We start from the raw sequence: 26,778 nt of genomic DNA, 5'->3' as shown, positions 1-26,778 counted from the left end.
TATCTGTCAACCTTCCCTTTTTTTGCGGAAAATTCCCTTATTCCAGCACCGTTTCCCGCTGCTTCCCCGGATTGTTAGATATCCCGTAGACTGTCCTCGGGACAGGTGAGGCTACTAATCCCTTATTTTCAAATCTGAAAGTTGACCACTATGGTGTGGGGTGTAAAATTATTATTATTATTATTATTAATAATAATAATAATAGAATAGGACGTTGCTGTTTTCATTGAGGAAATGTTAGAGGACAACTGGAATTGGTCCCGGAAACAAGCTGGCAGCCTATGATTCGGAAATAGTGTATGTATGTATGTAAGACATTTAAGTAAATTTCCTCACAGCACCACCGCCGGACTTCTTTTGAGAGTAAACAAGGCTCAATGGGCTCCAGCTGTAGGCTGGAGGGGCTCGGGCCTGCAGCCTCGCGGCCCACCGCTCCCAAGCAAGAGTGGCGCATCTTGAAAAACAAATTTGCAAAGTTGAAGCAGAAAAAGATGAGAGGCAGGCAAGCAGGCGGGTGTTCGCACCCTCGCGAAACTTTTCCCTTCCCTTGCAGCAGGCCGGCCTGTGGTGACTCTACGAAGCACCGCCTTTTATTCCAGCGAAACGTCCCCCAGCTCCTACCAAGGTGAACTTGGGCAGCTGGCCGGCGGCGGACTCCACACGGCCACCAGCACCGCGGTAGCTGCTGCTGCCGCCGCCCCCGCCCTCCCTTCCCTTCCCTTCCCTTCCCTCCATCGGGCCATGTGCCAGGGAGCTGTTGGGGCCGCGAGAGGAGGCGCCGCTGGCTGCTTAGCAGGCGGCCTCCATTGGCTGGAGAGCAAGGGCTGCCGCTCACGTCAAGGCGGCGCCCAGATCCTTTGCAAAGCTGCCTCCGCCGCCGCTGCTGCAATTGCAGCGAGAGGAGAGATGAGATGCTGCTGGTGCTGCCGAGGTTGCCTTCTGCACTCGTAGCAGCAGCAGCGGCCGCAGCCCAGAGCTTGAGCTATGTGCATGATGATGCATGCAGCGCCGACTTCTTCCCGCCCCATCCCAGCTGCACTGCTCTATAAGGGATTCCCGTTAGCCCAGCTCGCCTAAACGGTCCCCAGGTTGATTCATTCCTTTCGCTGGAGGGGGGGGGCGACGGAGGAGGAGAAGGGGCGGAAAGGAGGGAATGGGGGTGGAAAAGATGGGGGGAATGGCTGCCTCTGTCCCCTGCTTGGTAGCAGCAGCAGCAGGCACCGCCACCCCCCTGGGGGCAGCAGCAGGCAAGTCAATGCGGCAGCTTCTCCAGTGAGGGACCAGCAGCGCAGTTGCAGGAGGCAGCGGCTGACCTGAGTGCCTGCGCGCGTGTGTCTCCTTGCTGCCTTTCCGCGCCTCTCCTCTCGCTTTGCAAAGGTGCGAGCTAGGGAGGCGTCTCTCTCCAACCCCCAACCCCCGACCGCCTCCTCCCCGGATGCCCTCTAATACTGTACTACGTCTCAAGCATGGGAGCGCTAACCAGCCGGCAGAACGCAGGAGTGGAAGAGGTGGACATCCCGTCTAATTCCATCTACAGATATCCTCCTAAATCCGGTAAGGCTTAGCCGGGATGGGAGGAGGAGCAGCAGCAGCAGCAGCAGCAGCGGGGAGAGGCGAGGAGGGGAAGAGATCGGGGAACTAGTGTGACGAAGCAAGGCTGGGCAGTTGAACTCCAGGCGGTAGCCGGGGGGAGGTCGCTGGATTTCGGCTTTGCACAAGCTGCCTGGGACGGGGGTGAAAAGCAGGGCTTGCCTTTTACCGCACTGAAGCTGCTTCTTTGGCGGGGAGGGGGGGCGCAGCCAACGAGTTTTCGGAGAGTTTTGGTGTCGGTCGAAGAAGGTCTCTCATGCAAGTAGCTCGAGAAGGTCTGGCGGCCGAGAATGCGGGTTTCTTTCGCCTGGGTCGACCTCCTCTAAAGCGCTCCCGGTGGCATCTGAATTAAGATAGCAACATTCATGGCATCATGCTTGTTGGTAAAGAACCTTTAAAAAATACTAAGTATTCTGTGGTGTTGTTGTTTTTAAAAAAGCCGAGCCCAAATCCAATGAAGGATTGCAGTTCCTTTCCCCTAAAATATCTGTGTGTCCTATGCCACCCCTTGGAATGTGGTTTTCGCACTTGGTACCTGTATTGACATTTTCACATGCTTGTTTATATTCTAATTGCTGTTTGGAAATATCCCATCCATCCTGCTGTCTAACAGTTTTTACGCTGTTGCTCACGATGGAATGTTTTCCAGTATTGATGGGACAGGGATACTGGGCTACCGAAGCCACACATGTAGCATTAGGTGGGATGAAATCACAGTACACTCCTGTACTTTTCTCACTCTCCTACATATAGGTGTAGAACTTCATGGTCTGCTTGTAAGTTTCCTCCTTTTTTTTTAAGGAAGCTAGAGGTAATGGTAGCTAGGAGAGACAGGATAAAATGGGATTAGAATTTAGCTTGCATGCAATGTGTTGGGTAGCTGATTTTTTTTTCTCTTGACACTGCTCCTGTGCCTTTAACAGTAGTCTGGCATGCAGAAATTATGACAGGTTAATTTCCATTTTTTAAAAAAGGTTTTCCTGCTCCATTTTTTGTCAGGCAGCTATTAAAGGAAGGAGGCCATGTGCAAAGGAAGGTACTTAGGAGCTATTGTGCATAAGAGAGGATTTGAGCAGGTAGTATTAGCCATGCAGGAGTTGGGAAAACATGTAAGTGCCAAATATTCTTCATCCTGCCTTTTAAAGGTGTATACTCTTTGTATCTGATCATTCTGGTTCTGGGGTCCCCAGTCCATCTGGGGTCCCCAGCCAAGGCTCCTCTGCCCTCTCTTCCTGTTGGCTTTTTTGTTGCATTTGGTTGGGTGGAGGGTCTTGCCTGTTTGAGTGGGTGCTGCCTTCTTCTAGTTCATTTATTTTGGGGTGAGTGTAAATGCCTTGCCTGCTCAGGGGCATTCTGAGCATCACCAGCTTTTCCTCGTGTTAAATGGGTATTATTATTATTTTTTAAAAAAGCCTGTGAGGGCCAAAAGGTTGTGGACCCTTACTGTAGTTAATTACACAGGAGAATGCTTTGCAAAAATGGGCGCAAAACTGTACTGCGCATCCTAGTAACTTGTAGTAGTAGTTGCATTGGGACACTACGCGACACAAACTGATAGTTTCATTTCTTATTCAGCTATCAGCATTCTGAATGCAATCCTGCGCACACTTAGAAACCCATCCCGTGGACCTCAGTGGGACTTAACTTTTGAGTAAAACTTGCATAGGGTAGTCTTTGCTTGATTACTTAAGATTAACTCCAGTTTCAGTCATTGGGGCCTGTATCTGAACACATGTGCTTTAGAATGAAGGTGCCAGGATATCTTACTAATTATAAATGAAGGGTGTGGTCTTTTTTAGCTGCTTTCCATATTTATTGCTGGAATTTTTAGAAAGGGAGCTGTGTATTTTTACTAATATTAGTGTAGCACATCAAGCTTCCTTGAAGTCATGTTTCGATTAATTATTTTTAATTGTGTGTTTTGGAGATTTAACTCCCATTGGGACAGTGTAATTCAAAACAAAAGGGGTTTGGTGCCCTCAGAAACTCAGAAGGGCATCTATCTAACCCTTTTGTTTCTAGTCCCTAGTGAGCAATCTTTGGAGTCTAGGTGATTCCAGGGTTCTTGTTGAAGCTCTCCACTAAGTATATTGTTAGGAATGAGTTGTGACTTGTGTATGGCAGTACCAAGGGGCTGGGACTGGTGTTGAGGCCAGGGGACATGTCTAAAGAAGATGCAATCTATTGAGGCTTCATCATAACTGCTTCTTGCTTAAGCCCCACATTGTCTGAATTTCTTGAGTTCACTTGTCAAGGTCTGGGTAATAGTTGCTTTCATTTATCATTTCTCAGCTTAGTTGACATCCAAGAACTCATATGGAGTGCATGTTTGCAGAAGCTGTGACCTTAGCTTTCACAATAGTTTCTCTTGGTGCTACAAACATGCTTGACTTACTTTTGAGTAAACATTCATAGTAGGGTTGTGTTGTAAGGCATACTATTTTAAATAGGGCTTACTCCCACGTAAGCTTCTACAGAATTGCAGACTTGGTTTGAATTTATATGCACACTTAACCGGGAGTAGGCTACATTCATTGTGGCAGGATTTACTTCCAAGTCGTCATGTCTAGGATTGGGTTGCATGACTGCAGCTTTCTGCCTGTTTCCTTGATCCTAGCTGTCATTGAGTAGCTGCTGAAAATATCAAAAGCTGCCTTATATTGAGTCAGACCATTGGTCCAGCTAACTCAGTACAGTGTTACCTTGGGTTACAAACACTTTGGGTTACAGCTAACCCGGAAGTAGTACCTCGGGTTAAGAACTTTACCTCGGGATGAGAACAGAAATTGTGCGGTGGTAGCAGGAGGCCCCATTAGCTACAGTGGTACCTCAGGTTAAGAATGGACCTCCAGAACGAAATAAGTTCATAACCAGAGGTACCACTGTATTGTCCCAGGCCTACCTTGATATGTCGAGGATTATTGTTGTTTCATGAAGGGTTTTAACCACTGCTCACTTCAATGTTTATCAGGAGCATTTCTCTTCCGTTAGAGTAACACAGAAGTTCGAAGTCCTTTGTTTTATTTAATTTTCAAATCACAACTTTATGACCTTTTAAAAAGAGGGGGACGTAAGGTTGTGTTTACACTTGAAAATGATTTGTTCGGCACTGGAGATTGTTAACAATAGGTGGTAATTTTGTTAAGCAGTTAATTATCAAGTTAAGGTAAAAGAAAAAGGGTCCTTAATGATGTCTCCATTGCCCAAATTACTTGCTGATTACCAGCAAGGACCTTTGCAGAGTCATTGTTAACATAAACTCTGTTTCTGTATTGAGAATACATGCCTGGCTTTTTCAGTAGGCAGAGCAGCTGGAATCGGTTTGCTAAAGCATCTGCCTGGCTGTTGGCATTTAGCAACTTTTCTTCCACCAATTGGGACAGAAGGTGTTTTCTGAAAGATTCATAAGCATAAACAGATGATGCCTGCCTTTCCTTTAAGAATTCTTTTTTTAAAAAATGGCCACACATTGGTATGGTGCCCTTTCTGTGGAGTTATGCCTTGTCCTTGATGGGCTGAGTGCTGTGGGAATGGCCTTTCCGTTTGGGCCATCAATCTCTTTAACGGCTGCTGGTCGTTTTCTTATTTGTGACTAGTTTATTTTTTATAACAGAAAGCTTTTCAGCAGCAGCTACCTCTTGAAAGAAAGAGCCTTTGGTGTGGGGAGAGTCATTCGGACGCATGAATAAGCATGCCAAGTGAACTGATCAGCAGTGTGCTTGGTGCTGTATAAAACACAGGCTGCACACAGTTCCTGCCCAGAAGCTGTGTCTGCGATAGGTTAATAACATCAACCAAGAACACATGAGCCTTTACACCAGGGGAGTGTTGCTCTCTAGGCCTCCTTACCTGGCCCTTGGGGCACTCCTGGGACTACACCCCCTCCAACTTGCATCCTTCTCTGGCCCTGATCCACCCCCTCCTAGAATGTTTTTGGATGCTGGAAGGCATCCTTGAATTGTGATAGTGCCTCATGCTTGTCTGGATGAAGGCTGGAGAGGTGTGTGTGTATTGTGGTGATAGTGGTGGGTATCACAGAATCGTAGAGTTGGAAAGGACCACAAGGGTCATCTATTCCAACCCCCTGCAATGCAGGAATCTTTGGCCCAACGTGGGGCTCGAACCCGCAACCTTGAGATTAAGAGTCTTGTGCTCTGTCGACTGAGCTAGGTAGAAACCTTTGCATTCTGCATGTCTGCAATGTAGCCTACTGTGCAAAGGTCTCAGCCTTGGGCCCGCCCACTTCTTTTGCCTACGGCCCTGCCCACTTTTTCCTCTAGCACCCCCCCCCCCGTCAAGGCTGCCCTCTAGGTAACGCAGCCCTCAAGCTAAAAAAGGTTTCCCACCTCTGCCCAGGCTGTGTGCTAAATCAAGTAAGATGCTTCAGGTGCCAAAGGGAGAGTAGGGATGGACTGTTACCTACCATTACCCACGGCCCTCTTCTGTCTAGTCTGACTGCGAAGCCACAAGGGTGAGGTTTATTTATTTTAAAGGGAGATGTTTTTAATTTACTCTACAGGGTGGGATGCTACCCAAGAGGTGCTGAGCATCAGGTGCGCTGATGGCTGGCTGTACCTAACTCCCCACAGGATGTGGGCTTGTTGGCAGGGGAGGGTTTAATCTCCCTAGGTGAGAGGTGGGGAGAAGGTGTCTGTATTGCCTCAGGTGGGAATGAGTGGTGTTTTTCTCCCTGCTGTTGTTTTATTGAGTGGACCTATTTTTCTCTGCATGATTATAGGTTGGTTAAACATTTGGGTGTTTTATTGAGGTCAGAATTGAGCGGCTGAAGTGATGTGCGTATGAGGAAAGTGTGCTTGTTGGGGGGCGGTTCTGTTTTTTAGAATGTGTATGTGAATGATTTTGGTGATTATGTGTGCGTTTGTAATATTTATGATACTTTCATGATACATAATGAAATTATTTTTGTAACTCTATTTATTTTGATTTGTGTATGTTTTGCTTTGGTGGTTCTCTTACTTCTTTTGTACATCGTTCAGAGAGCTATTGATTGATTGTGTTCCTTAAAGTGTGGAATTGTTTATTAGTAGTACAATATTGTTTTATATTTAAATGTGGAGTTTGCCATACATTTCCCCCCCTATTGATTCATTTTTGCTGGGAAACATTTTGTTGAAATATGCTATGGCAAACTAAGAGGATGCACTGCGTATTTCTTACCTCAGAGCAGAATAATGTTGTGAGGTACCATAAAGTAATTTGTGCTAGTAAATGAAGATCAAGAGGAAGAAGTAGAAGCATCTAAGGTTAAAAACTTTGTACATACTTGACTCTTACCTTATATGCCTTTTTGTTTTTTTACTGTAAACATTTTAAACATGGCAATGTCCAGTATTTAATTGAGAAATCTGACCCAGGGTTCTAAGCACACTTCTCTGCACGTCCCAATATCCACCAAGATTGGTGGCGGTGTCAAAAAGAGAAAGTGAATAGATAAAGCATTGGAGTCTATCAGCTAGGCATCTTCCAGATCTATCATCTATCAGCAAGAAAGGGTACAGACTGGCTGAGAAGGTGGTCATGCATACATATGAAAGAGAACAGGGTGACAACAGTTACTTTTGCCCTCCCCTTTGTGGCATACAGTCTCCCTTCACCCCCCAGTGTCCACCAAGGGTCATTTAGTCCAACCCCTGCAATGCAGGAATCTCAGCTAAATCCTACATGGCAGATGGTCATTCAACCTCTGCCTAAAAACCTCCAAGGAAGGAGAGTTCACCACCTCTGTTCCACTGTAGAAAAGCTCCTACTTTCAGACAGTTCTTCCTGATGTTTAGTCAGAATCTCCTTTCTTGTAACTTGAATCCATTGGTTTGGGTCCTAGCTACTAGAGCTGGAGAAAACAAGCTTGCTCCATCCTCCATGTGACAGCCCTTTAGATATTTGAAGAGGGCTATCATATATTATATCAGTCTCCTCTTTACTATACTAGGCTAAAGATACTCAACTGTTCATCTTAAGTCTTGGTTTCCAGACCACTGATCATCTTGGTTGTCCTCCTCTGCACACTTTCCAGCTTGTCAATATCCTCCTTAAATTGTGGTGCCCAGAACGTGCTGCAGTACTTCATCTGTGGCCTGACCAAGGCAGAATAGAGTAGTACTATTACTTCCCTTGATCAGGACACTAGACTTCTGTTGATGCAGCTTAGGTAGTGAGAGGGAGGGGTTCTTAACTCCTTTCCACATATGTTGTTTCGACTGCTGTAAATCGACCAAAGTGCTTTCTCGTTTAGGAGAGACTTGTCTCTCCTGTGTCACCTCTTTGCTTCCACTGGAAATGGTTCCCCTTCATTTAAAGGAGCTGTTAGGCTGCCATGAAGCTCACACTGCCTCTAAATATGAAAATTCAGTTAGCTATCATGGCGCAATGGTCAGTGTCTGTCTGTGGGGAAACTGCTGTATTTAAGTAGTTGTTGCTAAATGTGGTCAACTACGTTAAGTGGGAAGAAATTAAAGGAAGAAATAGATGGTGCTATTAATTGGTGGCACTTGTTAGGGCGGCAAACAGGATGGCATCAGAGTAAGGAGAGTCTAGTGAATATTATCATTTTATTTGGCTGCTTGGACAGCAGTGCTTTCTGTCACGGCGCTAGAACATTGAGCATCTCTGTTCAGTCAGTGGCTTCCTGCTTAACCATGTGCTCTCTGCCAGAGCAACAGTGGACATTGTCATTCATACTCGTAGGGAAGGCACACACAGGAGAGAGAAGAGTGTGACAAAGGGTGGGGGAACCCCCAAGAGAGCCTGTCCAACTGTAACACAACAGCCCTGCAGTGCTGTCAGTGGGACCTGTTCTCTGGTAGTTGCTGCCATCACCCTCTCACTTATTCTTGCAGCCTAGATGGGACAGGACCTGGGATACACCAAAGCAAAAATTTTTTAAAGGCTCCAAACCATTGCACCCAGCGCTCCTCAGTCCAACCTGCTCACAAACTGCTGGGGGAAAGCAGGGCTAGATTCCAGCTGCCTTATCCTAGCCCAAGATCAAAGCAACTAGCTCGTTATCCTGGCAAAGCCTTCTAAACTTCCTAAAACCCAGGAACTCTGAGGCCAACGCACCCTGCATTTTTCCATACTGTTCTCTTATAAATGAGAACACCTGAAAATATTTTGATTGAAGTACGGGGTAAAAGCAGTGGGTCCCCAATTGATGCCCTCCAGACATTTTTGAATGGCAACTCCTCTTGGTCCCAACCAGTCTGGTCAAATGTTGGGGATGATGGACATTGTAGTCCATTGTAGTATTTGGAGGGCTTCACTGGTTATGGCTGCAATCAAAAGTATGTAGAGATAGGTTCAAGCTCACTAGCTAGTCTCCCCCAAAGTTTACCTTTTGTTTCTGGGCTCTTGTCAGCAGCAGATATAAATAAGCTCTACGGTGCCTGTTCCAGAGAGTGCTGCTTTATTAATGGCTGCATGATGTTCATTCAGCTATTGTAACAGTGGGGTTTCTTGGACAAGAATACAGACAGATGTACTTAATCTCCGTAAAGATCCTTAAGTAGGCCAGAGCACATGTCAGAACCACCACATGGATGCTGCCAAAAATATGGTCATCTTGTGGCAAGTGATTACTGGCTGTAATGAGTGCTGTATGGATCTGCGCGACCACAATATGAGTCTCCTTGCTGCTATTCCATGTTTCTGATAGTTGCTGGCAAGGCTAATGGAGATACACAAACTACTCTTGGGATGGTGGTGATTTTACATTTCTACCCTGCCCTTGCTCCAAAAGGTAGCAAATTACAAAGCAGCAAAACAGTGCATCAGCAAATAAAATATAAGCACTTGAACTTCAGGAATATCTAAAAAGATCATCTGAGAATTGTCACGTATCCTCACAGCTTATAATGTCAAGGCTGCAAGGGATACGGTCTTTCAGCCATCAAATGTCTTGGTGAACAGAGATGTTTTAAAATTCCTCCTGAATGTTAATGATGGGGACCGAAGCAGCTCACCTGGGGGCGGGGAGCATTCCACATATGGGGTGCCACTCCTGAAAAGGCCCTATCGGGCCAACTGTTCTGCCTCCACCTGTATATAGCAGTGTTGCATAGGCATAATGTCAACATTTTGGAAGTTAGACTTTTCGTAAAGTTGGAGGGGGACAGTCTTGGTGACCCGAGTCAGCCCTGTGTAGTAAAGTGATTGGTGGGGACTTTCTTGATTTTTTTAAAAAAAACAAGGATGCAAAGTTCCAGCAGCACCACACAAAATCTTATCAGAGCGAAATTTTAAAGACTATCGATTGCAACCATGCTGCTCTGTTGCAGCTTCAGTTCACTGATTGAGGTTTGGATATTAGTAGTTCTTGACAGATGGTGTGCTCTATAGATACCTGGTCAGTTCTTTTAACATGAAATAGGGTTGTATATTTTCTGCAGAGTAGGTTTGGGTAAAAATGGCAGAAGTTTTACGAGTGAGAAGAAAAAGTGGTAGGTGGACTTGACTGTAATTAAATCTCAGCCCAGGACTGAAAATTACTTGTGTGGAATACCTATTGGCTGTATGCCTTCAGAAATTGTAAACGGGCTTGAATTTATAGTAATGCAATAGATTTCTCAAGAGATGCGCTTTCCCCCTACTCCATTTTGCACTGGCGCCCATGGAAGGAGGCAGTCAGCTACTTCTGGTAAATGCATAGGCTTATTCTGTCGCAGCAGATGAGCTGTTTACTGTGGAGAAAAGGAAGTGCTGCTTGGATTTATTGACCATTCATACTAAATACTTCTTCAAATAAGCCTCCAGATACATGGAGCTTCCTGTTGTGATTTTCCTGTGCTGTGGTTTTTCCCCTGGAAATTCCCAAACACACTCCTGGCCTTGCTGGTTCCTTTATGAAACGTAGGAGCCCTTTTTTGGCCCTATGTGCAGAAAAATAGGGAGGGGGGGATACTGATAATCTGATCAGGAGGTGGAACAGTTAGAAGGTATGGCAGGATTCAGGTGGGAAAAGATACCTTGACTCTCTGTTTAAATGTGATTATATTGCCCACTTCTGTGTGTCAGTGTGGCAGAGGAGAAAGCGTGAGTTAGGATTAAGAGAAACACACCCTTCCATAAGGTTCCTTATAATCATCTAGCCTTGAGTGCTATACAGTACTTACTGTTCAATGGAAGCCTAACCCCTCAACCTAAAAATGTTTCAGTGGTTCCCAAACCTTTTCCATTTGAAAATTGTTGAGGGTCTACTCTAGGTGGACCATTTAATGATATTTCTTCCTGTTGTAGTGATCGTAGTGTGCAGTGCTAGATGCTGCGTGATTTTAAACTTCATTTTTGTTGCTGCTTTTCTTTCTTATACAGGGTGAGTCCTTTAAAAGAGACCCTGTGGATACAGAGTATACATGTTCCACGGGGCCTCTTTTAAAAGACTCACTCTGTATATTGCAGTTTATTGTACTGAAATTTTAATTCCATAGAATTCAAGCTATAATATAATACAATATAATGCAATATAATAAAAGAACACAATAAAAGCTCGTATGAATATTTAATGCAATGAATGTGCCATCTTCAAACAGATCCACACACACACTGCAGACCACCTGAATGTGGCCTGCAGACCAGATTTTGGAACCCCTTGGCATGGATGATTCACAAGCCTGTGTGCAGCTTTTTATTTCTAACCAATTTAATACAATTGACATAATCAAGTGGTAAAACTCTTCCTGGATTAGCCCATTTCAGGCTCTAGGGGTTTGGACCTGGGTGGGGTTTTGTATGGTTAAGTGTGCTCTTACAGGAAGAAACCTGTAATGGAGTAATGGAGAGACAGTTTAGAGGTTTTTAAAAGAAAGAAAGCATTTAAACAAGCATCGAAATAGAAAAATAGAAAAATATACATAGTAAGAATTATGCCAACCAATCAAACCATTACAATATAATACCCACTGTGTTGTGAACACATAAGATGAAGAGTAGGGAACTGCCAGATGTTGCTGAACTACAACTCCCATCAAGCCTGGCAGCAAGCATGGCCAATGGGCCAGGGATGATGGGAGCTGTAGTCCAGCAACATCTGGAGGGCCAGTGGTTTCCCACACCTGCATTAGGTGCATCATTGCTTTACACTATTTAGCGCATTTTATTTCCCACTTTCCAATGTGAGGCTCCAGACTCGGGCTGGTAAAACGGCTGTATCACTTCTTCCTTAGAATAAGGGAATGTGCATGATCTGGTACTCCTTTATGTGGCTATAAATAATGAATATGAATGGAAACTCACTTGTGTTAAACTGGTTTATTAGAACCTCAAGCATATTGTGAAATATCTATTCATTTCCTTACAATAACGCTTGAGGAATATTTTAGTTAAAACATCTATTACAATATATCATAAACTAATTCTGGCTGAAGCAGAAATTGCTGACCTTGTCGAGGCCTCCCAGGTTTTTCATTAAATCTGGTTAGTTAACTAGATCATGTCCAGCAGAGGTTTCACGTTGGACGGACAATTGGGCCTGGCTGACCAGGACTGCTCTCTTCCATGCACAGGTAAACAAATCTCCAAACTGAGAAACAGACAAGACATTTCCCCCCTAACCCCACCCCCCAAAGTTGCATCATACGTATCTTCTTCAGCTTCTCTAGATACTATCCAGTAAGACCGGTCGAGAGCAGTAAGGGGCTCATGGGAAAGGAGGATTTCTGCACCTTAAGTGGATTATCTGAACTGCAAGCAGCACAAGGGCTGTCTGTTTCCCTTGTTGATGTACAAATGGCTCCAGGATAAATGCCGCCTACTGCTTACCGGTTCACAAGCTCTTCCCTTTCTGTAAGCATCTGTATAAAATGTTTCTATCTTAAATTAAAAACAAAACAAAACAATAAACCAGGGCAAAAGTAGGCAGCTAATTAGCCTGCTGCTCTGTCCAGGGCACAGCTGAGATTTTTTTCCTAGGCTTTCCACCTTCTGGGCCTTCAACACAATGTTAAACACACAAAACAAGCGCCATTGGGAGCATAATTAGGATGGAACGGTGTGTAAGCTTATATATTTCTCCTTCACCCCCGGTTGCTCTGGGTTTGGCTTCTCTCACACGCATCGGACAGCTTCATATCTGTATTTGCAGGTGTTGGCATCTACGTTCTAGAAATCTTGGTCATGTTCCATGTAAACTGCTTAGAGAGGTTATGGATGATTAAGCAGTATATAAACCTTGTTGAATAAACTAACTAATTAACTAACCAGCCAACCATGTCCCCATTTTCTTTGTGACCTCGTAAGTTGCAGATTTCTTGAGAAGGACTGCATTTCTCACAATAATTTAACTGTCTTTAATGAGGTTTTAATCCTCTTGGGGCAGGTGTCTGTTAAACAGCTGTAATTTGGTTCTTATTTCTTGAGGTAGAGGTTTCCCTCTCCTTCAAGCCTTTCTTTCTAATTATATTATATTATATTATATTATATTATATTATATTAGAAATAATATATATGTCTTCTAGGACCAAGACCTTTGGAAGTGGAGGTGGGGGGAAAATGCTGTTTTAGTAGTGGCATTTCACATAGGTTGGGTGACAAACAGAAATGCTAAACATCTCTTACTACTCTAATCAAAATCTGATTAGACCAAAAGCCTTGCTTTTAATCAGTGATTAATGTATTAAGACTTCCAGCCATACTTTCACAGATGGGCAGTGATGGGTGGGTGGGCGGCTAATGTTGGCTTTGGAGTATAGCTACTAGGGCACACAAATTGTCTTCCTCAATCTTTTATGTAACCCTGAAGAGGGGAGGGAACTCTCTAATGCACACATTGATCCAGAGCTTTATCTGTGTTTAGTTGCTGGTGTCCAAATGATTATGCAGCAAGTGAAGTAGAAGGCGCTATATGCCTCAAAGAGATTTCCTCTCTCCAGTCACTGAATATCTAGTCAGTTTTATAGATCCTTCACTGACTACGAGCCAGACAAAGAAACAAGTCTCAGCAATACCCTTTTCATTTTTAGAATGAGGTTTTTCCAGCTTATCTGTTCTGCTGTGCTATTTTTAAAGAAATCTTTGAGGAAGAACTGTGATGATTATAGAGCCACAATTGCATATCTGAGGTTTGAGGGCCGAGTGTACTTTGAATTTTCTGCCGTTACAAAGCATGCAAATCTTGTTCCTTATAAAATCGATATGGAGGATCTCTCTGTATAAGCAAATAAAATTGTTTCAGAAATGTTGGTTAAAAAATGGCTGGGTTTGCAGCAAGTTAAAAATTGTAGCTTGAAGAGTAGGTGGTTTTTGTTGCCAGCATCTCTCCCCTTACTAAACACATACCTTAAAAGTTGCCATGTTGGAGGTTGAAATTGTTGTTTTTAACAATCAGATATCCCAATAGAGAATCTATTTCATTGGTCTGGTGCCAATCCATTGTGTGGTTTTTAAAGTCAGCTTTAAAAGTGGCCATTTTAGTCGATGGGCAGCTTAATGCAGCTATGCATGTCAGTGAAGGAAAATGAGGACTTTGAGAAGACCTGGAAACGATGTGTGACTTCTCCCACGCAGTTTAAAATGGTGAATGTGCCACTACCTGACAAGTAGAAGGCTAGTTAGAAGTAGTGATGGTAGCTGCCACCATATCTGGATGGTGGGTGTGGGTAGGTAGGTAGGTAGATCATTATGTGTGTATATGTATATATTGTTGGTGTCCATAGAGTGAAGGGGAATGGGGACTGTGGTATCTTTAGGATATACAGTTTAATTTACAGACATATACAACCTGAGCATAGGATGGAAAGGCTCACAGCATTCCCACATGAACACTCCCATTAGCTTTCTGGGTTTCCCCAAAACCATAGCTTTGGATTCAGCACAGAGCAAGACTCATCCGGCCAGGTAAGGTGAGAAAAGGCCCACTCTCCTCTTCCTGGAAGCATCTCCACTTAGTGTTGCTATAGTAACATGGCTCACTCTTGAAGATGCTGATGACAGTACTTAACTGGCCAGCTAAGACCATTAGTTTACAGAGAGATTGGTTTGGCCAGTTCAGCACATTTCCTCTTTTGGGTTCTAATCCAGGCATAGGCAAAACTCCGGCCCTCCAGATGTTTTGGACTATACTTCCCATCATCTCTGACCATTGGTCCTGTTAGCTAGGAGTGATGGGAATTGTAGTCCCAAACATCTGGATGGCTGGAATTAACCTGTGCCTGTAATCTCATGGTTACAGAATCACATTCATGGAAGCAACCCACCAGTATTTTCCACAGCAACCCTTCAAGCCTCTAACAATATACTGTATGTCTAAAGGTGCAAGGCAGTGTTTTTGAGTTTGATTGAGTAGCAGTCAGTGATGGTGTGCAATTCCTTGACATTAAGAAGGCATATTGTGGCTTCAGTTGTATTCTGTGGCTTGGCTTACTTCCCTGAGTGATCTGCTCGCTTGTGTTTTGAGATCTTTGTTATAGACTGATTTTAAGAGCTTCTAAAACCATAATCATAAATACCACCCCAAGGACATTTTTTCCTAATTTGTAACATGAGTACTGTAAATGCTTTTTTGTAATGCGTGTTAAGTGTTTTATCAGCTACATATACGTGATCTGATATGTGTTCTGCAGCTTGGCTCACCTGTTTGAGTTATAGGATCTGCAAGCGATTCCTGCTTTCCCCCTATGCTTCTGACACAGTTATATTGCATTAGGTTGATCTGTGGTTTCCTGATGAGGTGTGCGGATGGCTTTGCCAGGTGGTGAGGGGCTTAGAAGTATATGAAGTGGCTATACACCTTTGATGAATAGAGTGTTTTCTGCATATATAGCAAGTCATTAGGAAAGGTGCATCTGTTATTAATCTGGACACTTGCTATGCTTGTTGCTGTGGTGATCGAGTATGCATGCAACCGGCGGAAATTTATTAGCTTTGTATGTAACAAGTGATTTTTAAGCCTTACAGTGGTACCTCAGGATAAGTACTTAATTTGTTCCAGAGGTCCGTACTTAACCTGAAACTGTTCTTAACCTGAAGCACCACTTTAGCTAATGGGGCCTCATGCTGCCGCTGAGCCGCTGGAGCACAGTTTCTGTTCTGATCCTGAAGCAAAGTTCTTAACCTGAAGCACTATTTCTGGGTTAGCGGAATGTGTAACCTGAAGCGTATGTAACCTGAGGTACCACTGTATTTATTGAACTTCTGGTTGGTTTGAATGGGAGCAATGTTAAACACGTTCCAAATAGCAGGTTTGATGTAGGAAGTAGTGAGAGACTATAGGAAGCATTTTGAACCCGTTAAAGTGCAGTACACTTTCTCATCCTCATCTCACAAAAATCAGAAAGATCTGTTTTAAGCGACAAGTCTTTTAAATATGCTCATGCACCCAAAGTATGAAAGCTCTAAAACTTAAGGATTCTTCTTCTATTTATTTAGGGTGGAATTTAATGTAGCTCTGAGCTTCTTGTGCCATCAGTATAAGGATTTATCCTTGTGAAACAGAATGTTCTCTCCTATCCTCACAGTGCCCCCATTAAATTGGTTCTAAAGGTCCCCCCAACCACCTGGAGCAGCTTTGCAGAGGGTGCAAGGTGTGGAATGTCCCAGGGCACAAGCAGAAATCCTTGTACTGGCAGAATGTGATGGTTCATTTATTTATTCAAATATTTATAAATCTGCACTTTCATAAAGGCATAATGCAGCAGTATGTAGCGATACAGGATTACAATGGAATCAGTAAAGGCATCAGGAAAAACACAAATAAAACATCTGTAAATACTGGTTGATTTGAAAGGAAACAAATACGTATTGCAAAGGCCTGGATAAGCAATGGTAATTTTCAGAAGACATCTAAAACTGGGATAGCTCAGTTGGTAGAGCATGAGGCTTTTAATCTCAGGGTCATGAGTTTAAGCTTAATGTTGGGCAAAAATATTCCTGCATTGCAAGGGGTTGGACTAGATGGCCCTTGTGGTCCCTTCCAACTCTATAATTCCAAGACAAGGACGTTTCCTGCTTACCCTCCAAAGTGAACCTAACATCAGGATTCCCCACCCACCAAAGCTGCAGAGAAAGTAGAGTGATGTCGAAAGGGAAAGGGTGGATATGTGCTCTAATCACAACAGGTTGGACTGTAGAATATCTTTACTGCTTACACAGAAGTGATATTAGCCAAAAACTAGAAATCGCAAGAGATACCAACACTAGAAGAATGGCAGATGAAGATGTTGGACTTTTTGGAGCTGGCCGACCTGACTGGAAGAATCCGCAACCAGAAGGAAGAGGAGATACAAGAAGATTGGAAGAAATTTAAAGAATATTTAGCTAAATATTGTAATGTAAGGTAAATAGGAAATTCTTGGCATTAACAAATAGGCTTGGGGTAGAATAAGAATATGTGGTACTAAATATTAATGATTAGAATAATAATAAGGGAGAAGAGGTTAGTTAATGAAAGGAGTTAATATTATTAGAAATATGAAATTGGAGATCTGTTATACAGGTGAGATAATGAAATTCAGATAGAGGGGATTTGAGGAAGTCAGTTACCAATGTTAAGAGATTTAGGTATTTGAAGTAATAATTATGTGTTTAGTTTATTTTCTTTGATTTGTTTTTTTTTTCTTTTTTCTGTGTGAAAAATCTGGAATATCAGTAAAAAAAATTGGAAGAAAAAAAGAGAGAAAGTAGAATGATGCTGAAAGGGAAAGGGTGGATGGATATGTGCAACCTAGGCTCTAATCACAATAGGTTGGACTGTAGAATATCTTTACTTATCACAGAAGTGATATTAAGGTGTTATGCCATGTTCTCTCCAGGCTTGTCCACCTTGCTTCTAGGATGATGCAAACTTTTGTGGGTTCTGTCTTGCTAATAACTATCTGTACACCAGGGTAATGAAGAGTAGTCTCTCTGGAGAGGTCTTTGTAATTAAAGCAGCCAGTTGAGACACCTGAGATTAATTTTGGAAAGATAAAGCTACTGCTCACTATCTGTAAGGCACACAGCTGTGTGGGGTCTAACCAGTTGTTTTCTAAAAGCGTAGTTCTGCTGTTCCTGCCTGACACTTGCTTGTTGCTGTGCGTTTTTGTCACTGGGAAACAACAAGCAGCTTGCTAGGCTGTCAGGGAGCATAGGTGAATTTCGTTCTCCTGGTGGTTGTGTTCACATAACAGATAGGCATCTGAGGGGAGGCTCAAAGTGGGGACTGCGTAGTTCACAGCTGAGTCTCTTAGCCTTGGTTATGGGAGTGTGTGCTACACTCTCTTGCATATTCAGCATTGAAAAGCAAACTTGAACTCAGAGCCATTTGGCCATTATGCTCCCTCTCATAGACCTTTTTTGTGGATGGGTTGCTTTGCTGTAAAATATCAAATAAGATCTCTTTAGCACCTCATAATGGATTCTTTGGAGACCAGGATCTAAAGCTACATGTGCTGGGTGAGGTAATACAGTGGTACCTCAGGTTACATACGCTTCAGGTTAGACTAAGCTAACCCATAAATAGTGCTTCAGGTTAAGAACTTTGCTTCAAGATGAGAACAGAAATCGTGCTCCAGCGGTGCAGCAGCAGGAGGAGGCCCCATTAGCTAAAGTGGTGCTTCAGGTTAAGAACAGTTTCAGGTTAACTACGGACCTCCGGAACGAATTAAGTACTTAACCCGAGGTACCACTGTATGTGTAGACAAGATGAACTGGAAGCTCATAGAGAGGCAAGATGAGGGATTTTTGATAAGTACTGTACAGATCTAAGGCTGTGCATGGAATTCCCAGACATACCTGGAATACTGCAGTTGGAAGCAGTGCCTGGGTGGAAATTGGCAAAAAAATGTATGACAAAAACGCTCAACAGCATTTGTGTCTGGATTTTCACTTTCTGGAATATGGCAACCTTATATGCACAGCCCTGCAGCCCTTGCCAGGCTCAGCTTTCTTCTGCACAACTGAATCCTGACCTCCCACTGCATCTGGTCACCTAAATGTGTGGCTTGCTGTGATTCTGCATCTGTTTTTCGAAGAAAGTTGCAAGGTTTTCACTATACTCACTTTTAAATCAGGTTCTGCATCTCTCAGCTTCTTCCATGTTTCATTAGAAGGCTAGATTAACTCTCTGGTCAAACTGCATTCCTTTTCTCTTGCCCCTCAGTCATGTGCCTACATTGGTTTTGGTGAGCTCCAGGGTTCTTTCAAATGTCTGTCTGTCTGCCTCTCCCCCCCCCCCCCAACTCTTGTTTCCCTATAAATTATGTACATGGAAAAAATGGGGCCAGAAAGCAGCAGGCATCAATAATTGATTGCAGAACCTTCCTAAATGATGAGCTGCATCTTGGCGTTTATAGAGGTGCCTCGTGTTCTTCTTGATTGGAAACAATTGTATAGGGGTTGTTTTTTTGCTGACAAATATACAGTATTGATATTTGCAAGGGGATGCTGCAGGTTTTTCAGTAGATGTTTTATAAAAGAGAGCTTTGTTTCATTTTGAACTGTTGCCTTTAAATTTTTATTTCTTTAAAAACATTCTGCACTGCCTTTCATACACCATGAAAAGGCAGTGTACACACAAAAAAGGGAGTGTGTTAAACTTAAAATTCAGAATGAAATGGCAGCTACTAGGTCAATGGCAAATAAGTTCAAGCCTCCTAAGTGGAGATTTTATTTTTATCCATTCGGTATCTCTATTAGTTTTGAAATTGTTGTTATACGTGCAGCTGTTTTAACTGGACCTATTTCACTCTGGATTCAGGCTTGGCACGGAATTGGCCTTGGTTGCCCTAACAAATGACCTCCTTCGAGGGACAGGTGGCAGAGTGCAACCCTACTGCTGCTGGATCTCTTAGCGGCTAGGGGGCTGCACGTTCTAGGTTTTGGCAATTTAACTGTGACACCCTTCTTATCCCAATGCTACTTAACATCTATATGAATCTGTTTGGAGCAAACCAATAGGAGGTCTGGGGTACAGTGTCAGTATCCTGATGACACTAGGCTTTGCTTTGCTATCAGATCTGAGTCAGGAGAAGACAGTGCATAGATTGAACCAGTGCCTGGATGCAGTTGTCGAGTGGATGATGGTCAACAGATTTGAAGCAGAGTCCTGCTAAGATAGGGACAGTGTTCACACTTCCGTTTACTGTGCAACCACTGTGTTTCCAGGGCAGAATTTTTAATCTATGTTCACCCGACAACGTCATACAAAATGCATTTATATTCTGTACTTGGTTGTGAGATACTACTACTTAATGCTGCTGTTTCTTATCACAAGACCATTCCTAATTTGTCTCTAGCCAAGGTGTAAATGTCTTTGCATGGGGTAAACACATCCCCACCCCATCAGTGCCCCCCACAAAGAATCTGACACTAATGAAACCTTGTTGATGTGAACAGATAGAAGAAAAGCGCTGTGAAATGGATTGTTTGTTTGTTTAAAAATGTTTATATAGCCTTTCTGTAGCAGGTAATACCTCGGGCAGCTTACATACACACAAAAAGGATAAAACATACAGTGGTACCTCGGGTTACATACGCTTCAGGTTACAGACTCCGCTAACCCAGAAATAGTACATCGGTTTAAGAACTTTGCTTCAGGATGAGAACAGAAATTGTGCTCCGGTGGTGCGGCAGCAGCAGGGAGGCCCCATTAGCTAAAGTGGTGCTTCAGGTTAAGAACAGTTTCAGGTTAAGAACCTGAATGAATTAAGTACTTAACCCGAGGTAGCACTGTATTGTAAATGTTGAGGTTCTGTCTGGAAAATAGAAGTAGATGAAGATAAATCATGCTAGCTAGAGCATTCATCAGACTGGTTCAATATGTGCAAAGCCATGTACAAAATATTATGAGAATTGAAAAGAAAGTTTGATTTTATAGAGTCTCTGACCTGGCTTAAGATCCATATTTGTGATATTGACTCACTGTGCAGGCTTGTTACCCAAGCTGAAGTTTCTTTATATAAACCATAGTAACCCACCAAAAAGAGTCATTGCGAGGTCAAACATAATAGTCTATAAAGTCACCTTGAAAGTTTTACGGGTGAAAGGGTGGGCTTTCAATATTTTTAAAATAAAATAATGTCCCTCACCAGATTAAAATGTGCTACGGAAGCAATTACTAGAGTAATTGTCGTTACACATTTCTGTAACCTATGAAGTGATGATTCAGCTGACTTTTGTATACCTATCACCAATCCTCACCTCAAGGTGAGGACAGCAGAGGAGTGAAGAGAGCACGTTTTGAATTAACTGTTGCAGTGTGCGGCTTTTAATAACGGCCCTCAACCCATCCAACTGGAAAATAGCTTGCGAAATAGAAATGTTTATATACTCCTTAAAGATGAGTGTGTAGTTCTTACTTCAATGGTCTGTTCTATAAAAGCGTTACTATAGTAGTAGCGGTGATGTGGTTTTGCTCGTTTGGATCAGAGGACGGGCAAAACTTGAATAATTGGCAGTTTCAGGAGAGTAGCCATGTAAAAGTTTGTAATGGCAAGGTATGCTCTGTGTAATACCTTCAAGGTTAACCAAGCTGTTGTGGAAAGGACAACAAATGAAACCACTCTGCCGGGGAAAGCTCTTATCCTCGTTTTCTTTAAAAGCAAAGGCCTATCTATTACCACTAGCATTGTAATACTAGATTGTTAAAAGTGCATTTGACCTTTTTTGCTAAATCCCGTAGTTGGGATAAAAGTGCATTAGAAGGGGCATGGGTAGTGTATGTATACACATTGCAAGCCTGCTGTGAGTGGTTCTATTCTAAGATGTTCAAACAAACAGTCAATAAAAGATATGTGAAGGAAGCTGTATGTGAGCTGTAAAGAGAGAAGTTTGTTACCCTTTTGTTTAAATTCCATACAGAGTTTTCCAAGTGTTGCCATATCCTATTATTTTTATGTGGCAGGGTAGTCTCAAATTCCACTGCCATGGAAGTCGATCACAATCTGAGGCTTTCACAGCAATTGCAAGATTTCCATTTTTGCTCAAATGTTCTTTTTTTGGTGGTACCTCAGACTGTTTTTTTTTAAAAAAAAAAAAAACATGCCCTGGGTGATACACAGAGTTTGTCATATTCCTAAGTCCATTGATTTCAGTGGGTGTGCTCGTGACTGTGACTAACTTTGGATATGATGCATAAAGCTACTTTTTCAAGATGGAACATAGTGCCTCAGGGCAGATGACCTCAAGGCTTTCTTTAACACGGGCTGGAAAAATTTCCATGGCTATATTTCTCTGCAGAAAACTTCAAACTTCTAGAAATGCATCATTGATGCATTTACTAACTTGTTTATATACCCTGCCCTCTATCACGTTGCGGGGTTCACAATTTGTGCAGGCGACACGACATCAGTAAAACCAAGAGCGAGTAAAATGTTCTATAAAATATTCATCTTAAAGCTGTAACATTAGGCTGCAAGATTAACAGTTCACACATGCTTGAGGAACCAAGTACTAATGCGGTACCAGAACAGAGCCAAAGTTGGTGCTAGCTGGGCCTCAGAGGAGTGGTCATACCACAGACAGGGTGCCACAACAGAGAAGGCCCTTCCTCTTCCATTGCTACATAATCTGAGGTGTACCTAGGCTCCCTTGCGCCCTTGACAAGGAGCTATATTGGTGCCCCACAATCCCTTGCACCCTTGACAAGGAGATACTGGCTGCCCAGAGGAGCAGCCCGGGATGTGTACACATGGGTGGCCGGGTTCCTAGCCAGTCTGAGTCAGTGGATAGGAGTGATTTTGCATCCCCCCTCCCCGGGTCTGACCATTTGCAGGAGCCAACCTGACCAACCCCTAGGTATGCCCCTGCAAGTAATGTTTCAAACTTAAGCATGGAAAGCGTAATGCTGGTGGTCAACAAAAGAGGTTTAAAGACTGTCTCAAGGCAAATCTTTAAAAATGTAGTATAAACACCTACAATTGGGAAACACTTGCCTGCGAGCACTCCAATTGGAGAACAGCCTTTACCAAAGGTGTAACAGGCTTTGAAGACACTCAAACTCAGGACACAAGGGACAAATGTTCTAGGAGGAAGGCACGCTTGGCAAATCCACACTGTGATCAACTCCCGCCTGGAAAGCAATGTCCCCACTGTGGAAGGACGTGTGGATCCGGAATTGGCCTCCAAAGTCACTAATGGACTCATTGTTAAAACTGTGTGTATGGAAGACAATCTACAAGTGAGAAGAAGAAACACGTAATGTACAACTCTCAAAGGTGGGATGCAGAGAAGGGCCTCTCCAGAAGAATTTAATGCTTAGGCAAGACAACAGAGGGAGAGGTGCCTCCTTCAAATGTCTCGGTCTGTGGCAGACGAAGGTGATTGACTACATGGGATTGGCGGAGATGACGGGCAGAATCCGTGACCAAGAAAAAGAGACGGTGGAAGAAGATTGGAAGAAATTTAAAGTATATCTCAAGAACTGTTGTAAAATTAATGAGTGCTAAAATGTCAAGGGAAAGGAAAAAATATAGAATTACAGCTGTAATTGACTAAGTATGAGAAGAAGCTAAAAAAAAAGAAAATGAGCAATTAGTTAATTGGAGTATGGGGTTGTTGAAGAAATTTTAAAACAGGGATGCAGAAAAGGGGAGGTAAGGGGAAGTCTGGGAAGTAAGGTTTATGAAAAAGAGGTTTTGAAATTATACATGTTTATATGTTTTGTTTGTCTATGTATTGTGCGTTGTTTTGTTTTTTAATTTGTGTTGGAAAATCAATAAAAAATTATTATAAAAAAATAAAATTAAAAAAAACACAAATGTCTCGGTCTGGGGCTGTCTAGGGCTTTTTAAAGTTATTGCTGACATCTTGGAATTTGGACGGGAAATATATTGGCAGTCGGTGTGGTTCCTTTTGAGTCACGTAGCTCAAGCTAGCTGCTCCACTTGGCAAACTAGGAGCTGGTACTAGCTGCACCATCTAAGTCATCTTGAAATGGCAGCCACTCAGAGTGCATTACAGCAGTCCAGGTTTATCAGAACATGGGTTACCATGGCAACCCTACTTGTATACTGGAATGGCTGTAGCTGGTGAACCTGCTGCCCAAGGACCAGCTGGGACTTCCAGATATCTAAGAGTAAGGTAAAGGTAAAGGGACCCCTGACCATTAGGTCTAGTTGTGGCCGATTCTGGGGTTGTGGCGCTTATCTCGTTTTATTGGCTGAGGGAGCCAGTGTACAGCTTCTGGGTCATGTGGGCAGCATGACTAAGCCGCTTCTGGCGAACCAGAGCAGTGCACGGAAACGCCCTTTACCATCCTGCTATTTATCTACTTGCACTTTGATGTGCTTTCGAACTGCTAGGTTGGCAGGAGCAACGAGGATACGAACTGCCAACCTTCTGATCAGCAAGTCCTAGGCTCTGTGGTTTAACCCACAGCACCACCCGCGTCCCATCTAAGAGTACTCCCGTACATATTTGCTCCTTCGGTGGGAGGGGGAGGGGGGAGCGTATCTCTGGTAGAGATGTCAAATGAATTCAGCACAGGTCTGTCTGTTTTGAGTCCTATAATAGAGAATAAAACCAACCACAGAGGTTTCCATTTTGAATATGTACAGCTAACCTGAAAACGCTGCTAAACCCTACTGCGGGGAAATGTATGTGTTACTCTGGCAACAGACCTTGTGTTGTCCCTGCAAGTGTTGCAGTCTCCTTAAGTGATAGCCTTTGGACTGTTTCTCAGCATCATTATTATTCATGGTTTACAGTTGTGGGAGAGACTTAAGTGCACACCTGTGAAAAATGCTGTACTGGGATGGCAGAGTTAAGCAATGCTGTAAAAATATGGTGTGCCAACCAATGACTTATAAAATGTAGTTATTAACAAATAATGTAAATTTAAGCCTAGTGGCTAAGCGGCTGAGCTACAAATCAGGAAGTCGACTTATTTATGTGAAGTTCAATACACATAACAATTAAAAGCACTATAAAAGTGCCAGCTACCCCGTTTTTCCTTTCCTTTTTCAGTTTGCAAATTTGGAAACTCTGCCAGGAAAAGTGGGTGTTGGAAGAGAAACATCATATGGCTTGGAGGCAGGCATACTGTAGATTTGTAGGGGTAGGAGGCTGCAAGGAGGGACGGGGAAATAAAATGTTTGCTACTGACTCACCTCTTCTGCTTTTGGAGTTTTGAATGAAACCAGTAAATATCTCCACAACCATGAGGGCTAGGAGCTTACTGTTATTTTAAAATTGAAGCATTCATTTTCGCGAGTTATTCCACAGTGCATTGTACTGATTGTGTCCATGATGATAATTAGAACCTCTGTGATGGTTCCTTTCCTTCATAGTACAGTGGTACCTCGGGTTACATACGCTTCAGGTTACATACGCTTCAGGTTACAGACTCCGCTAACCCAGAAATATTACCTCAGGTTAAGAACTTCAGGATGAGAACAGAAATTGTGCTCCAGCGGCATAGCAGCAGCAGGAGGCCCCATTAGCTAAAGTGGTGCTTCAGGTTAAGAACAGTTTCAGGTTAAGAATGGACCTCCGAGGTACTACTGTATACTGAACTCCTTTCTCTGCTCCTAATTCTAACCAGCCTCTTTGTTTCCCTCTCTTTTTCAGGAAGCTACTTTGCCAGTCACTTCATCATGGGAGGTGAGAAGTTTGATTCCACGCATCCTGAGGGCTACCTTTTTGGAGAAAACAGCGATCTCAACTTCCTTGGGAACAGGCCTGTAGCGGTAAGGAGGGGGAAAATCCCATTTTAATAAAGTTGGATTTGTAGCTGGGGGGGGGGGGTATGAGTGGACATGGAACAAATATTCCTTTTTAGGAGTTTTTTTGTTTTGTTCTGCATTCATCCTCACTCTACCTACCTCTCAGGGTTGCTGTACGTATAAAATGGGAGGAATATGTACACCACTTTGAACTCTTTGGAGGAAAGGTGGGATATAAATATAATAAGTAAGCTGTTATGTGTCTAATGGGAAGGCATTTTTATGTTAGATCTGTTTCAGAATCCAATTCAAGATCCCTAAAAACACAGTAGGGTTCTTAACATGCCTAGGTAGCTCTTAAATCTAGCTGTGAATGTTCATTGGTTCTGAGGTGTTGTCCATTTGGTGACATGGGCAACCCAGATGCAAATTGGTGACTACTCAGAAATGCGTGGTTTGCAATGATTCACATAATCAAGCGCTTCTCTGAGGGTACCAGGAGGCAGTATTGGGTGCTTTATCTAGAAGGCTGTCTGAAACATCCCTCAGCCACATGTTATCCTTTATACAATATTCCCCTGAGTCTCAATTCAAAAGCAAATGTGGAATATCTAGTTAGCATGAACTGTGTAGGAGGGATAGTATTGCTGCAGGAAATGTTAATGCATTTTGTATCTTTTGAATTGTAATTTTTTTGTGGCGAATCTGCCTGAGATCTATAGATGAAGGGCAGTTACACATTTAGTAAATAAAAAGAACAAGAATAAGATTGCTTGTTGATGTGCGAGGGTTTGAGAGGATGTGTTTTTTCCCTATGATAAGGAGACGTGTGTCCTTCTTAGCACTGTAGAGTGCGCTTCTTTAAACAAACAACTCTTAAACAGAATTTGCAGGAATCCAATGTGTGCAATACTGAATAAACATTGCAAATAATAATAAAAAGTGTATAGACTTTGTGTGTTTATGTATGGCACGAAGTGCTTTTACAGATAATTGAGGAGGAAGTGCCATTATTTGGTTTAATTAACTTTGTGATTTGTGTGTCTAAGAACGGTGTGTCTGAGGACTGTACAAGCAGAATTGCTGTATGATTCACCTGTATCTCGTCACCTAAGGGTGTTCTTTCCACACTTGAGGTTCCAAGCAGTTCAACATTTCCTATGTGCTCCTTTGTCTTAAGTAGTTAATTCTTAGCTTCCCTTCCACTATTTACAAGAGAAGCCTGACATTTTGATGCAGAGTATTCTGGACAGAGCTTTTGCTCTTTTTCCACCCCCACCCTTCATTCCTCTGCTTGGGTCTGTGTGTCTTGATGTGTTTGTTCTAAAGAGCAGCCACAAAGTGTCCCTGATCCTATTTCTCAGGCTGAAGCAGCCTTGCTTTATTGCCTGCTAGCTCAGCAAAGCGTTAAATGTCAGACCGTGTTTCAGACCTTCAGGATGTGCAAGACATTAATTATGGACAGAGGGTCTTCTATCCTTCTTCCCTGTCACATTCAGAACGTTGTCCTTTGTGTGAAACTATAAGATGGGGAGGTGCGTTTCTACAGCATCCAGAATTGGTGTTCTGTGAGATGGATGGAAGAAGCAGAACAGCTTTT

The 26,778-nt window shown here is 43.1% G+C and overlaps 1 protein-coding gene across 7 annotated transcripts in view; it reads left to right on the top strand.

The window, feature by feature from the left end:
• Positions 1-210: 210 nt before the first annotated feature.
• Positions 211-26,778, top strand: part of RNF157 (ring finger protein 157) — a 70,989-nt gene continuing 44,421 nt past the window's right edge. For 2 of the 7 annotated variants that reach the window (XM_083725684.1, XM_083725682.1), the window contains exons 1-2: positions 213-1,554; positions 25,084-25,202. In XM_083725684.1, the coding sequence (XP_083581810.1) occupies positions 1,467-1,554; positions 25,084-25,202 (207 nt within the window). In that variant the 5' untranslated portion in view covers positions 213-1,466. Of the gene's footprint in view, positions 1,974-25,083; positions 25,203-26,778 lie in introns of all 7 variants that reach the window. The other 5 variants (XM_083725685.1, XM_083725683.1, XR_014560954.1 and 2 more) reach the window with 4 other exon arrangements.

This window comes from Podarcis gaigeae, assembly GCF_964106915.1.
Source record: "Podarcis gaigeae genome assembly, chromosome: 2".
Taxonomy (NCBI): Eukaryota; Metazoa; Chordata; class Lepidosauria; order Squamata; family Lacertidae; genus Podarcis; species Podarcis gaigeae.
This window is presented reverse-complemented; position numbering and strand designations above follow the sequence as displayed.